The following is a 16,664-nucleotide window of genomic DNA, read 5'->3' on the forward strand; positions in this document are numbered from 1 at the left end:
TCCAGATGATCGCACTACTCGTCACTTTAAACCGCATACACTCCTTGAAGTCCCGGCGCCCTTTGCAGAATGGTCATTGCACCGGACTATTTCAATATTAGTCATTCGAACTGCTCTAAGTGCTAGAGGACTCTGCATCTTTTTGCACAATTGTTTTTTGTCAATGTCTTTATGTCTCCAAAGTGTTCTGTAAACTGTTGTACTAGAGCGGCTCCAACTACCGGGGACAAATTCCTTGTGTGTTTTGGACATACTTGGCAAATAAAGATGATTCTGATTCTGATTCTGATACTGGCTTTGCGGACACAGTGTCTACATGAGACTCGTTCTCCATTGGTCAGGTCAGTGTGCACCTATTGCATTGGCAGACCACACATACATTATCTCACCCACACCCCATTCCCGTCGTCGCGGACAGGCCCAATTTAAAGAACACGATCTAGTTTAGGGCACAGACGTCCCCACTGATCACAAGGTTTGGAGAACAGGTACCAAGGTATTATATTATACTCACTATTTCTTCTCATTGGAGTGGAAAAATTGATGTTATGATATGAAACTCTAAGTTATCGCTTTTCTAGTTTTGTAAACACTACCCTGACCATTCTTGAGGCTTCACGTGTGGAACTTAATGCAAGCCCTCCAATAAGTGAAGTCGCCCTCCAAAACTGCATGGCACTTGATCTACTATTAGCTTCTCTGGGCCGTGTTTGTACTCTCTTGAACCAACCCTGTTGCACATACATTCCTGACAACGCTGGCGATACAGGTGTCGTAGCTAGTATTTACGATTTCACAATTCAGTCTCTGATGAACGTTTTCCTGACCGTTTCCCTCAATTTGACTGCTTGGATGACAATGACGACTTAAATGATGACCATGATTCATATTTCTCAGTCTAACTTTGTTGTATGACTGACTTACAACCCGCTTATGAAGGATTTTTTTAAACCTGTGTTGTGAATTTCTGGATGACTGTAGGGTTGTTTTTTTAAATTAAATATTATTTATTTATTTTATTTTAACTATTAATTAATTATTTTTGATAATACATATTATACTGTTATATAAAACATTAAAACATTATATATATTATATTTGATTAACTTTTAATGTTTTGATTATTTAGTGTTAACCTTTAGGTAGTTAGGTTGTAAGAATGTTTAGTAATTTTCCTTTTTTATGTGATTAATAATAGATTAATATAATCTATTAGTAAAGGGGGGAGCTGTGATGGAAAATTGGTTTTATATATACCAAATATTACTTCTATTAGTTTTATACAACCTTCACAGGCTTTATTGTTGTTGTGCCAACTAGCTCTTTCCCGGTCATACTGTGCGCATTAATTGTTCCGAGCTATGTTGTGACTACTAGCTGCTATTCGGTAAAGATAAGTTGAGTGCAGCTGGACAAAGATAGTCGTTTTGTTTTTCTTTCTCTGACTTTTCTTTCTTTTTTGTAATAAAAACCCACAAAGACAAGATTGCTTCCTTACTTATTCTGTCAAAAAAAGATTTGCCAAAACAACCCTTTGTTCGAGGCTTCCTCACGCTCGTTTCTCAACTTGCCGAAGAACCTGGCGTATAGCCAGGAAACCTCGCCTCGCACCACGAGGCGGCAGAGACGCACTCAACAGAATGCGGAGGGCAGAAGCACCACCACGTCTCGAAACCACGCTTTGGTCCGTGTGGGGTAGCTTTATGGTGAACAGATCCGTTCAGAAGGAAGTTCAGGTCTCTGTATTGTTTCCTGTAGATTCCCCTGTTAGATTTCATAAAATTTTCTGTATCGTTTGTGCGTTTGGCTGCAACAAGAGACCTCTGGAATCGAGGACTCGGATTTCATTCCTGTCGCAACCTTCAGATTATGAGACGAATACATTTTTCGTCACTTTTCCCTAAAATTTTACACTTCTAAAAAGAGATGTGGTGTCCCTTTACGAGACAAGGAGTTTGATTCTAACGTTAAAATGTAAATCGAACTAAACCAGAAGTACCGCAGGTGTTAACTTTGGGCTTATTCTTTGTCCAAAATTAATTACGTTTTTATCCAAAACCAATATATGCTACAAGTGTGTGTGTGTGTGTATATATATACACATATATATATATATATATATATATATATATATATATATATATATATATATATATATATACACATATATATATATGCAGTTGTGCTCATATGTTTGAATACCCGAGCAGAACTTGTAAGATGTGTACAATTACAATTAAATATAACAACAACAACAAAAACAATACAGAAAACATGAAGATACAAAATACAATTAATTGTATTTTTAATGGGATTCAAATTAAACTGTCAGGCATTTCAGAAAAGCACAATCATTAAACAAAACATAACCATAAAGAAAATAATGATGGTCATTGTTTAGTCATCAGTCATATTAAAAAAAAAAAACAATATGTCACAAATTCTGCCAGGGTATATAAACATAAAGATGTCCTCACTGGGTGTTCCCCCCCTCCAGATATAAAGAACACGCTTTTGACTTTGTAATGTTACTCGTTAAATATCTAGACAATCGTTCTGCTGTGGTTCACATTCCTATTCGCCTTGTCCGTCTGCCTTCCCTCTGTCTGTCCCCTAAAACGCTTTTCTGTCCTGCTGCATTTTCAATAAACATCAGAATAATAAAGAAAAATTATAAATTAAACAGGCGGCATGGTGGAAGACTGGTTAACACATCTGCCTCACAGTTCTGAGGACTGGTACACGAATCCCGGCCCCGCCTGTGTGGAGTTTGCATGTTCTCCCCTTGCCTGCGTGGGTTTTCTCCGGGCACTCCGGTTTCCTCCCACATTCCAAAAACATGTATGGTAGGTTTAATGACGGCTTTAAATTGCCCGTAGGTGTGAATGTGTCTCGAAGAGCTTCACAGGCCCACAGTTGACAAAGATTGACGACAAGTGTGAAAACACAGGACGGCGGGGAAATGTGAATGTGAATAGTTATGTGTCTTTATGGCTACCCTATGATTGGCTTTCGATCAGTCCAGACAAGGATGTAGACTGCCTTCTCCCCAAAGTCATCTGATATAAGCTCCTGCTTCCCCCAATCCGGAACTGGATACGTGGTATAGAAAATGGATGGGTGAATGGAATTGTAATCATGAAGACTTTCTTTACAATGTCAACAACTCATAACCAGCAGCTCTTGCTGACTTTACAGTGCATTATTGTAAGTTTCAGCACACTGTATAATTGACAGGCTGCAGATTTATTGGTTTGGTTGACCAAATACTCAACACAACACACCCATGTGTAGTTTAGGTTGCAGGAAGTAGCTGTTTTTGAGAGAGAAACAAAAGGTACTGCACACTCTCTGCTTAATATACCAACCAGCAAACAGATAAGCTTGAGCAGAGGGGAGATGCAGAGTCTGTGATAAAGAGACAGAGACCTCGCCGATGTTCTACACTAAAGTCGGACAAAGCTTCATAGCGGTTCATAGCTGCCTCGGCTTTTCGCAAAACGATAATCAGATGGATGCCACCGTCCAATCTACTCTCTGGTGTCATGTATGCAATACTTACTTCGACTGCTTTAAACAAAAAGTCCTGGCTTTCCCCCATTACTTTTCACACAGCTGCCATCCTGCCTCTGATACACCTTTAATAGTATCATGGAAGCCCTTATGGCTCCGACAACCCCTCCATATCTGTACCTTCCATATAGAAAAGCAAAACGGGAAAAGCTAGGGAAAAGCCGCCTGTGAAAGGCGGCTTTCGCCACTTCCTACTACTACTGTCATAGGTGTGTGTTCTGGTTGTTGTCTTCCCCCTGTCTCATACACACCTGCTCCTGAGAGGATCTTCCCCACCTGTGCCTCGTTTACCCTAATTACCCCATGCATTTAACCTTGTGTCTCATTATTTCTGGTCGCAAGTTCGTTGTACCTTGTTGTCACGTTCCAGCATTCCTTGTTTCCACGTCACCGACTCATAGTAAGCCTAGACCCTGTTCTGATAATTGACCTTGCCTTTTAGCCTCACGTTTTTTGGATACTGTTGCCTTTGCGGATTGCCTGCCTGCGTCACCGACCTCTGCCCGTTTATTAAACCTCTCTTTTTGAAACTGTCCATTTGAATTGGAGTCGTGCCTTTTGGGTCCTGTCCTTTGATCCATTCATGACACATAGATGTCAAACTTAAACAGGTCAGAGACTCATTTTATGCATAAAACAGCAGAAAAAAATAGATTTTGATGGCATGTGATCTTTAAAAAAAAGGAAAATTATTGTTGTTTCATATTTGAATTAGGGTGGCACGGTAGCCGACTGGTTAGAGCGTCTGGCTCACACTTCTGAGGACCGGGGTTCAATCCCCGGCCCCCCCCTGTGTGGAGTTTGCATGTTCTCCCCGTGCCTGCGTGGGTTTTCGCCGGGCGCTCCGGTTTCCTCCCACATCGCAAAAACATGCATTAATTAGAGACTCTAAATTGCCCGTAGGTGTGACTGTGAGTGCAAATGGTTGTTTGTTTGTATGTGCCCTGTGATTGGCTGGCAACCAGTTCAGGGTGTACCCTGCCTCCTGCCCGCAGTCAGCTGGGATAGGCTCCAGCACGCCCGGCTCAGAAAAGGGATGGATGGATGGATGGATGGATGGATGGATATTATATCATCTACCCATTGGAATGGCATGCGGAGTCCGTAGCAAGGTTATCTACCACCAGAGTGATGTGCAATGATGTAGTGCAAGATTTGTGGGAAGTGAACCTGTCATAACTCTCAGATCAAAGTTTTGATGAGAGTAAATCAAAAGAAATGCAACCTCATGATTCTTCTTGCCAAGAAACCTTGGGCTTACACATAGCAAACACACAAGTCTCATTTTCCAAGCATGTGTCCTGCCAATCCTCCACCTCCAAAAACACAACAACCCCTGATCCCTTGTTAGCAAGTAAAAAGCTGTGTATTTATGCTGGATAAGTAAAAACAGACTTAATGACAGACTTTCTCATGTTCTGTATGTGTTATGCTGTCAACTGCCTCGAGGGGAGTATTCATGGGTCAAGTCCATCACCCTCCTTCCTGTCCACTCAGAAGTGCCCACAAGGCAAGAAGCACTCTAGACTCTTTCACGTTGCCTTTGTATTTTGCCTTTTCCACTGCACTTTGTCTTTATATCCGAATGAATGAGAGAGCCGATGGGCTGCTGCCCTTAACGGTCTCTCCCTTTTACCTTCACCTTGTGTGCTATTTGAATTCCATGACTGATGTTCAGCCATTGCTTCATCTCAAGGGCTGGTGCTCAGACTTCTTGACAACGTCTTCATAACTCTTTACCCTGAGCGACCAGCTGATTATACTCTGAAAAAAATCCAAAGGAAGATTTCCATTTCAATTTCTGATAATATCGGAAATACACAGGTGGCACATGGATACAAAGAGAGGAAACGCCTCAATTAATGAATAATTATGTGAGTTTATGCAAAGGATGCTGGCTGCAGTCATTGAAACGTCTATTTACTATAACATGTCCTTGAGAAACAACAGCATGTGTTCACCCATTTATCAACACTGACTACACGTATTGATCTGACAGAACATGGAGGCGTCACAGTTGAAAAGATTCAGCAGACTGGAAACATAGCGGCTGCTGTGTCACAGGTCAAAATACTGACTTACAAATATTAACGAGATGTACAGTACCAACAACAGACCGTAATTATATTTTCATGACGTGGAATTTTTATTAGTCAACATTTACTCAGGTTTGTCAAGTCACACTAAATGTTTTAGACTTTCAAATATTATGACCATCCTCTGCTTTTAGTGCATATCCTTGCACACAATAAATATTTGGCCTTTTAAGAGGCCAAGTTCCTACGTTAACATTTGTACTATTATTGCAGTGGAAGCTCTAAATTTCAACATGCATGCACAATAAATTTTCGGGTCAGCTTGTTGACCTTCATAACGCTGTCAGTCGAAATCATCTTTTCTAGGGTCAACTTGTTGTCTTAAAAATATGCATTAACTCTACATGCAATTTCCAGGATCTACTTGAACTTTCACAGCTAGTGACGATACGAATGGTGGCACTGGAGTTTTATTGTTTTGAATGCGAGTCTGCTTTAGTTCTTCTAACCAATACCCCATGTTGAAGCTGGTCCTTGTCTTGAAATAAGGGGCATCAAAAGCCAAAGAAAAACATGCACAACTGGAGTCTTGTGTGATTTGTGACACAGTATCTTGTGTGCCATCTTCCTCCCAACTTCTGAACCGGCATCAAGCAAAATTTTACACCGGTTCATCCTAAGAACTTTTAGGGCGGAGAATTTTGTTCAATTTACAAATTCCATTATTATTCATCTATTATAGCTACATTGCATTTATTCATATCTTTTAGGTCAATTTCTGTTTTCCCAATGAAAAAATAAACACAAAATATTGCTGCGCAAAAGGCAAGATTGCTTAAAAAAATGTACTGACCGGCCCGACTTGGGTTTGAAGCTTCACATTAACATACATGTGCAGTATATGAACTAGAAGTCTGCCCAGGTTTGTTCATCTTTCGAAAAGAAGTGATATTTTTATATCAATAATACATATAGGAGGGAGAAATGGAAAAGTAAAATGGAAAGACCAACTAAATGTGTTTACAGACTAACACGGTGCTTTCAAACCTCTCAACAACATTATAGATGACAAAAATGCTCGGTGTGTCCTGAAAATCCCGCAGAAATGTTATGCTGCCTGTTGGAATAGTTCTCCTGTACATCTCAAAAGCACACGTCATTCCACAGCCTGTGAGTTCCTATTAACATACAAATCAAGTACTGTTAATGTAAGGAGCAGTTAGTACGATCTGGAAAACACAGCTATAAATACAACTTAAGGCTGTATTGACACAATCATGAGTTTATATACCAGACTGGTGTGGTAACAATGAAATGCATCTGCTTGGGACAAGGCGACAATCCAAGCAAAAATTCGGACTAATGCGTTATGAATTATGCGGTGAAATCATGCATAAAACCTGTCTCACATATTTTCTTAATGGAACAGCATTGAACCACAGGCTTGGGAGTTGTGTTGTTGTTGCCTTCTGAAAGATTTGCCTTGTACACATCAACTTACATGGTCACATCCAGTATACGCTCTTTTTTTTAAAGATGAAAAGTGAAAAGGTGAGCAAACATTGAGTTTTCTGAATGTTGCCGATCTGTATGTATGATAGACACGCTCCTGGCAAGTGTTCCTGGACTGATTCATTTGATTAAATGTGGCGCCACCGATACAAGCAATAGTAGCAACCGGCCACCTCTGCAGCATCATCTTTTAAAAAAAAGAACAACATTTAATTAAAGTAAGAGCTATTGAGTCGTCAAGCACTGCATTACTGTTATTGCAAGGGCACATTTGTGACAAATGTTTCTGTGACATAGTGCAGCACCACACTCGTCAGAGCTTCTCACTAAATGGAATAACTAATAATAAAGAAAATGCAACTTCTCTCAAGCACACTATTGAGAATTTTCCATTTATTTGACACAAGGAACACAACCTTTGAAGATCGGTAATCAAAGGCCAATGTTGGAAAAACAAGCCACCATAGACCAACCACAGCCAAACATCAGTCTTGCTCAAGATCGCCATCTCGTGGCGCTGATGATTTCAGTGCCTGTGTTGTCTGCCTCAGGGGAATTAGTGACGGTAATTATTATTTATTTATTTATTTATTTATTTGTTTATTTATTTGCAGTTTAAACGTCACACCAGCATATAACAACTACAGGATAATAAAAGAAGCAGAGTGGTGCAAATATCATGTAAACTTACTATTGTGAGGCTTGAAGTTTTCCTACTTTGCGCACATTTTGCAGAAGCACCCAAGTGTTGATTCTCAAATGTGAAAATAAATATAAATGTTTGGCTACTACGGTCATAAAACTGGACAATACTTTACAATGGAAAACTCTAATCAATCAGGGTGTACCAAATTCGACTGATGGAAAAAGACAACATCGCAAAAAGCAGAGTTTCCAAAACGCATCATCTGGGAGGGAAGCAGGGAGGATGGAGTTCGTGCTTTTTAATATTAAAAGGAAACGCATACGTAGCGAATATGAAAATGAAACAAAGGTGGAGGAAAAAAAATCTGTCAGAAACACCGCTTACCTTTTACGATGCGTCTTCAGTCAAGTTAATTCTCGTAACTTGAATACAAAGTGTGAACGGTGGTAAGCATTTCCCCTTCTGTAAATCTTTTTTTTTTTTTTTTTTCCCCCACCCGAGTGAAGGCAAAGTCATCTGAATGAAACGCGTGTGGAGTTCGGAACTTGTGCTCAATCTGTGATGATGCTCTTGCTGCAGCTTCGCTCCAGTTGCAACCAAAGAGCAGCAGGGGCAACCAGATGAGTCACTCACATCCCTTTTGCTTTTGTTTTGGCTCCACTGCTACTAGGATCAGAAATCAAATCACAAATAAGAAAAAAACAAAACAAATGTCAAATGAAAATGACAATGACTTACAACGTCTTGTACATTACTGTATTGCAAAATATACATCATATCATGTACCTGCAGTGAAAGCCGGTTTGAGCGGTTTAACGTGTTCTATTTCTTGCCCTTTACTTTTGGAAAGAAAACTAAAACACTATAAACTAAAACTATAGGTGGTATATTTGTATGACTTGTTAGTTGTGTTATGTCCAATAGTTCTTGAATGCGGCAATATGCTAGACGTTACGCAACTGACGTCATGTCGTGTGCGCTTCCTGAAAGTTGAGCTAATCCAAATTGTGTTTTCTCGCGTTACAGTTGGAATAGCTATCGGATGATAACAGGCGTATGTATGACTCAGTAAAATGATCAAGACAGAAAAAGTTCTCCATTTGAAGAGCAGTCGGGGCCGAAAGGTCCGTGTTGTCCGCGAACATTACGTGAGGGAGCGAGTGCCATGCTATAGCTCTCTTTGTCAAGCCGACTGTGACAACGGTAACCATCTAAACAGTTTCAACTTATTTGTCACATATACATCCACCGAAGCTAAAATGTTTAGTTGAGCAGCGTAACTGTTTGTGAAATGTATTACATAACTGGCAGCCTTAAATAGGCAAGGTTACTGGAATATACCAATTCATTAAATGCAGCGTTATTAAGGTTTTCCAGATAGACAACACAAGCGTTGTTTGTGAATTAACAAGCTGGCTGTCGTTATTTTTCTTCTTCTGCCTGGCATTTAACAAACCTGTAAATAGCAACACATTCATAAATTTAATTTATGTGTCTATTAATTATAGGAATGTATGAATGCGTGTGCGTGTGTGTGTGTGTGTGTGTGTGTGTGTGTGTGTGTGTGTGTAAAACGTGTTTATGCATGGTAGCTACAAAAAACAATACATTTACATTTTGTAAAGACATTGCTTTTTATACAGCGCAAATATTTGATGATACAAGTGATGTTTTACTGTTGAGGAATACACATGGAAAAAAATGTAAATAAATTATTGTGTCAGTCCATTACCAGATAACTAGCAACCCTTTACTACTCAGTGACTGTTTTTTTTTTGTCAATGTCTTTCTGTCTCCAAAGTGATCTCTGGGCGGCACGGTGGCCGACTGGTTAGAGCGTCAGCCTCACAGTTCTGAGGACCCGGGTTCAATCCCAGGCCCCGTCTGTGTGGAGTTTGCATGTCGTCCCCGTGCCTGCGTGGGTTTTCTCCGGGCACTCCGGTTTCCTCCCAAATCCCAAAAACATGCATTAATTGACAACTCTAAATTGACCGTAGGTGTGACTGTGAGTGCGAATGGTTGTTTGTTTGTATGTGCCCTGCGATTGGCTGGCAACCAGTTCAGGGTGTACCCTGCCTCCTGCCCGATGACAGTAGAACCAAGGGGCACGCTGAGTACGTCATCACAGTATGTGACTAAAACGGATCAATCACGAGAAATGATCTCCACGGCATTCTACACGCAGCAACAATTTTTGCCATGTGCGCGTCAAGTGCCGCACAGGGGCGGTGCGGACCAATGCATCGGTCAAGTGATGCAATGCGGGTGCTGTTGGCCTTAAAGGAGAGCCTGGACACCCTGCGTTGGAAACTCATTTCGGCTGCTTGTATCCACAATCTTGTTCTTTCGCTTACGACCCACAACTCGTGATGGTGGGAACGTAGATCGACTGGTAAATTGAGAGCTTTGCCCTTAGGCTCAGCTCCTTTACAACGACAGACCGATATAGAATCTGCATCACTGCAGACGCTGCACTGATCCGCCTGTCGCTCCCGCTCCATTCTTCCCTCACTTGTGAAAAAGAGCCCAAGATACTTGAACTCCTCCACTTGGGGCAGGATCTCTTCCTGGACCCGGTTAGGGCACTCCACCTTTTTCCCACTGAGGTTACCAAACGAAACCCCACAACTCCTCGGCTGCGCCTAGAAATTTTTAAGGTACTGGCGAACCAAACCCCGACACCGGTCGTACAGGGACGGGACAGCCTGGATCAGGGGGTCCATTACCTCATACTCCCGTAGCACCCCCACAGGACTCCCTCAGGGACACGGTCGAACGTCTTCAGTACGTCCGCAAAACACATGCAGACTGGTTGGGTGAGCTCCCATGAACCCTCAAGGACCCTCTTGAGGTTGTAGAGCTGGTCAACTATTCCACGGCCGGAAGAAACCACACTGCTCCTCCTGAATCTGACATCCGACTTCCCGACATACCCTCCTCTCCAGAACCCCTGAATAGACATTACCAGATGATAGGCTGATGAGTGTCATCCCCCTATAGTTGGAACATAGCTGTTGTTATGGACGATCTGTGTTGAGCACAGAAGAAGAAGAAGAATCACCTTTTATTGTCATGAACATGCACAAAATCTGTTCTCTGCATTTTATCCATCACAGTGAACACATACACGTTAGTGGAACACACTGGAGCAGGGGGCAGCTGAAGCGCCCGGGGAGCATTTCGGGGTATCAGTGTCTTGCTCAAGGATACCACAGCCGTGAGTCCAGGGGATGTTGAACCTAGGCCCCCCACGGTGGCAGGCGATGATCTTAACCATTGGGCCACGGCTGCCCATACCCATGCCTAGAAGTCCAATATCAGAACACTGCTCGGGTTCTAATCAGGGGGGCCGTTTCTCCCAATCACGCCCTTCCAGGTCTCAATGCCATTGCCCACATGAGAGGTGATGTTCCACGTCCTAGAGCCAGTTTCTGTCGCCGAAGATCGGACCACCAAGGTTCCCACCTTTGGTTGCCACCCAGCTCACATTGCACCCTACCCCCTTGGGCCCTCCCACAGGTGGTGACACCATGGGAAGGGGGACCCAAGTTGGCTCTTCGGACTGTGCCCAGCTGGACTCCATTGCTGCCAGGCACACACCATTGAGCTCCACCACCGGACATAGCTCCAGAGGCGGGTCCCGGTGACTCACGTCCGGGCGAGGGAAAACATTTTCCATTGTTTGTATTCATCATAGGGTATCTTTGAGTTGTGCTTTGTCTGGTCCCTCACCTAGGACCTGTTTGCTATGGGTAACTCCTGACAACTTAGCTCCTCAGATCATTGGGTCATACAAACCCCTCCACCATGATAATGTGACAGAAGTATAGAGACAGCTTCAAGAAAATGAATGGAATTATTGTTTGGTTTCAATATACAGGAAGTCTTTGATTTACGAACGAGTTCCGTTCCTACGCTGGTGACGTAACCCGAATTTCCGCGTAAGTCAGATTTCACCATTAAAGTCTAAATTTACGTCGAAATACTTCTGTTACGGGTATTGTCCCACGTAATTGTGACAGCAAGCTCAGTGTGTGTGGGCGTGTGGGTCGATGTGTGAGTGAGACGGGACTGTGAAGGTGGAAGGAGTGCGCACAGGTGTGAGTGTGTACAGTGGCAAGTGTGACGGTGACCGGGGAAGGGTAGCAATTAGTGGAGGACCTGTTGACGTTGAATGTGCAGAGGAGCTAATAAAGCCATTAAAGCAGCAAATCGGTGCTTCGTGCCTTTATTGTTGCCACCACCCAGCTCAGCTGTGCAACGAGAGAAGGGAGTTAACCCCGAAGAGGACAATCTCGGCCATGGAGAAGGCGTCTCCCCTGCGCCTCCCGACCACGGTCAGGTGACCGTAGCAGGAAAGGTTAACACTTCGTATAAAGAAACTAAAATACATTATAATAAAAAAATAAGAGGCTGTACTTACCATTACTGTTGAGAATGTGAAAAAAGGAGGGTGAAAAAGGCAAGATACTCCCGGCGCACAAACACAGACAAGCACTATGCACTAGCTAAGCAGAAACACTTATGGTGCTGGGGAAAAAATGGCGGACGAGGCACTGGCGGCGTAAAGTCGAAACGTCGTAGGTCGAGTACGTCGTAACTCGAGGACTTCCTGTACTACTAAATAAGTGGTTAAAAATGCTACCCTTCTGAATCTCATCCACCATTCACAGACGGGAAGGTGTTGCCAGGAGATTTAACCCACTATGTGGTGCCTGATGTGGGTGTGGTGGTTGACTACCAAGAGATCTTGGAGATCAGAGAGCTGCAGGGCATCGTCTTCACCCAGACAGCCTGCCAAGCTGTCCATCATTGCAAAGGACGCAGGTGCGTACACTTAATTCTTTTTCCAATTTACAGTGTAAGAGCTGAAGTGTATTGGGTTTATTCTTTGTTCTTAAAAATCAATACCACATTCAACATACAATACATAAGTTCTGTCACCCCCTGTGCTTGGAATTCAGTCTTACAACAACAGAACAGTCTCGTCGATATGATGTAGGCGGCCCCTTGTATATGATGTACAACATTTTCATTCCGTTTTGAAGGACAGCCAGTGGGAAGAAATATGGATTATTTGAAAGAGGCAGTTGTTGTAAATTCTCTATTATTGCTATGTGTTGTGCATGCTTTGCTTGGACAAGGTTGAACTTTGTTTATTGTACGTCAGGCACCTTGTTGAGCAGCGAATGGGTGCTTGGGAAGATGTGTGGATTTTGTCCGCGACAGAGGGCAGTTATTGTTTTCTTTTATTATCGATGGCTGTCTGCGTTTGTGATGAAAATATCAGGCAGATATATCCCAGGCTGTAATTTTTAGACAGAGTGAGTCAATCCCAACATTGATGTTTTGTGCACGGATTGTTGGGTGCATGTATATTCCGTCAAGCACCTTGTTGGGGAACTACGGGGTCCTTTAAAGAATATTATTATAATTTTATATATATATATATATATATATATATATTGAAGATATTCAGATTATTAAAAAAACAACACAAACAGACATCCTCGGAATGATGTTTGTTCGCAGCAATTTTGTTTTTGTTTTGTTTACAAAGTAATTATTGTATAATTATTTTCTGCTATAAAAACACCCAATAATATGTTTAGATAGCTTTTTACAAGCGGGAGACGAGGGGCTGCGCTCCACCGAGAGCTCAGTATAAAATTTCATTTCTGGTATGCCATTTCTGCTACGTCATTTTCGGTGTGCCACCAAGTGAGCCAATGCAGGAATGTCTAGACACTAAATATAAATACACTCTAGGTAGACACTAAATATAAAAAAATAAAATACTAAAAAATGCAGCAAAATGTTAGAGGAGCTGATAGGCTTAATCAGCATTGTCATCTCCTCTCGTAGTGGCTTATGTGAAAACTTTTAAAACCAATAACAAAAAAATATATACTTAAAGCGCAAAGTTTGCGTGTCCGTTTTCAAAGAACCGACCTCCCGCACGCTCCGGCACGTTCCCACATGTTTTGCACGTTCCTGCACGACTCCAAGGTATCAACGCCCTCTTTAAATACCAAACTAATAATACATATCATGACAGGTAATTCTTACTATTACATGCGACCAAGGACAAGTAAAAACATGCAGAAACGTACTATAAGTGGAGGCTTATTTCAAAACGTGTAGGAACGTGCAAAAACGTACCAGAACGTGCAGGAACATTAAAAAACGTGAAAGTTCTTTGAAAACGGACACACAAACTTTGAGCTTTAAGTATATACATGTGGCCTAACGTGCTTGAAATCACAGGTCCTTCTAAAGGTGAGACAGCATATATATATATATACACTTCTAAAGGTGAGACAGCATTTCTACCCCGAATATCATTTTATAATGATTTACCAGTTCAATTCTGAAGACTTCAGTTTCCGATAGCAATTTCTTTTGCATTGAGTATCAACAAGTCACAATGTCAGTCTCTGAAAGTTGCTGGATTGGATTTGCGTTCTCCATGTTTTTCTCATGGTCAGTTTTATGTTGGTTGCTCAAGGGTTGGCAGATCTAATGATTTTTGTATACATCTTTACTTATATATACAGAGAATAAGATGACAAAAAATATTGTCTATCCTGAAGCATTCCAATAAAACCTTGAACTATTTGATGTGTACAATATTATTGCATGTGAACTATTCATGGGGTTTGGAGTATTGGGCTTTCCGCAGGAACTATAGGGTTAAGGCGCCCAGAAGGCGCCCAACCTGCTAGTATATACTTAAATTGCAACACAACCACTGCTTAATTTATAGCATATTTTACATTTAAAATATTCAATTAAAAATGAATTAGGAAACCATGAAAAATAACCAATAAATCATAAATACAAATGTTACTTTTAAAGTGCAAAATATTAGTTTTATTCAGTTAACTTTTTACTGTCAGTATATGGTATGAACAGCATTTGCTTTCTCCACATCTGTGGCTGTACACTGTTGAACTTCTTTATGCAACTGGGGTTTAGTTGCTTCAGAAAACCAATGTCAGTAAATACAGTTTGGCGCTACATTCGTAAGTGCAACTTGAAACTCTACTATGCAAAGCAAAAGCCATTTATCAACAACACCCAGAAACGCCGCCGGCTTCTCTTGGCCAGAGCTGATGGACTGATGCAAAGTGGAAAAGTGTTCTGTGGTCCGACGAGTGCACATTTCAAATTGTTTTTGGAAATTGTGGACGTCATGTCCCGGGCCAAAGAGGAAAAGAACCATCCGGACTGTAATGGACACAAACTTCAAAAGCCAGCATCTGTGATGGTATGGGGCTGTGTTAGTGCCAATGGCATGGGTAACTTGCACATCTGTGAAGGCACCATCAATGCTGAAAAGTACATACAGGTTTTGGAGAAACATAGGCTGCCATCCAAGCAACGTCTTTTTCATGGATGCCCCTGCTTATTTCAGCAGGACAATGCCAAACCATATTCAGAATCAGAATCATCTTTATTTGCCAAGTATGTACACAAGGAATTTGTCTCCGGTAGTTGGAGCCGCTCTAGTACAACAAACAGTCAATTTACAGAACACTTTGGGGACATAAAGACATTGACAAAAAACAATTGTGCAAAAAGATGCAGAGTCCTCTAGCATGACTAATATTGCAATAGTCCGGTGCAATGACCATTGTGCAAAGGGCGCTGAGACTTCAAGGAGTGTATGCGGTTTAAAGTGACGAGTAGTGCGATCATCTGGGACAATGTCGGTTGTGCAAATGTTACAGATACTCCTCAATCAGTGTGCAAATGGAGCAGATGCTACTCTGGCATGAGTGGCCAGTATATGCAAATAGTGCAGCATGGCGAGACAACTACAGTGAGTGCACGAGTAATACATAATTAGACCCACAGAAATGTGACAACGAACTCAAGTCAAAAAATTGCCAGCTTGTTATTCTGCACGTGTTACAGCAGCGTGGCTTCGTAATAAAAGAGTGCGGGTACTAGACTGGCCTGGCTGGAGTCCAGACCTCTCTCCCATTGAAAATGTGTGGCGCATTATGAAGCGTAAAATACGACAACGGAGACCCCGGACTGTTGAACAACTGAAGCTGTACATCAAGCAAGAATGGGAAAGAATTCCACCTACAAAGCTTCAACAATTAGTTTCCTCAGTTCCCAAGGGTTTATTGAATGGTGTTAACAGAAAAGGTGATGTAACACAGTTGTAAACATGACACTATCCCAGCTTTTTTGGAACGTGTTGCAGCCATAAAATTCTAAGTTAATGATTATTTGCAAAAAACAATAACGTTTATCAGTTTGAACATTAAATATCTTGTCTTTGTAGAGTATTCAATTAAATATAGGTCGAACATGATTTGCAAATCATTTTATTCTGTTTTATTTGTTGAACACAACGTCCCAACTTCATTGGAATTGGGGTTGTAGTTAAAAACATCTCAGCCATAGACCACCTCTGATAGTTTTAATTTTGCTTTTCACCTTTTTTTCCCCATCATTATTTATTTCAATGGAATTTACCAATTAACCATGAGTTTGACCAGGATTCTGATTTGTCAAATGCCAAACCTTAGTTTATTAAATTGTGCAATCACTAATTAATGCATTTAATTGCTTTTATCAGACCATATAATATATCTATATTATATATCTACCAGCGGGATTGGTTCTTGAAACCTTGAAAATTTACAAATAACCATCATACATTTCATGTGATTCTTCGATGACCTTCCCTGAGGCCCCAGGCCAAATTACTTTATCCTGCGGCTGTAGGTTCCAGACAAAATATATACACGATCAAACAGTTTCAAACTACATTGTTAGGTCCCAGACCAAATATCGGCACGGGAATTGATCCTCAGACAATTACAAGTAATAATTCTACATTTGAAGCAGTTCAATATTCCCCTCTGCTTTAGTTATGG

At 41.4% G+C, this 16,664-nt stretch overlaps 2 protein-coding genes across 10 annotated transcripts in view; one reads left to right on the top strand and one right to left on the bottom strand.

Moving 5' to 3' along the window:
• The window catches only part of LOC133395806 (multiple epidermal growth factor-like domains protein 11), a 246,997-nt gene extending 238,680 nt beyond the window's left edge, over positions 1 to 8,317 (bottom strand). For all 5 annotated transcript variants that reach the window (XM_061665019.1, XM_061665028.1, XM_061665037.1 and 2 more), the window contains exon 1: positions 8,152 to 8,317. The gene's annotated coding sequence lies outside the window, so the exon portion shown is untranslated. The remainder of the gene's footprint in view (positions 1 to 8,151) is intronic.
• Positions 8,318 to 8,716: 399 nt separating this feature from the next.
• The window catches only part of dis3l (DIS3 like exosome 3'-5' exoribonuclease), a 79,407-nt gene continuing 71,459 nt past the window's right edge, over positions 8,717 to 16,664 (top strand). For 4 of the 5 annotated variants that reach the window (XM_061665098.1, XM_061665079.1, XM_061665088.1 and 1 more), the window contains exons 1-2: positions 8,717 to 8,970; positions 12,441 to 12,594. In XM_061665098.1, the coding sequence (XP_061521082.1) occupies positions 8,841 to 8,970; positions 12,441 to 12,594 (284 nt within the window). In that variant the 5' untranslated portion in view covers positions 8,717 to 8,840. The remainder of the gene's footprint in view (positions 8,971 to 12,440; positions 12,595 to 16,664) is intronic. The other variant, XM_061665108.1, reaches the window with a different exon arrangement.

This window comes from Phycodurus eques, chromosome 2 (genome assembly GCF_024500275.1).
Source record: "Phycodurus eques isolate BA_2022a chromosome 2, UOR_Pequ_1.1, whole genome shotgun sequence".
Taxonomy (NCBI): domain Eukaryota; kingdom Metazoa; phylum Chordata; class Actinopteri; order Syngnathiformes; family Syngnathidae; genus Phycodurus; species Phycodurus eques.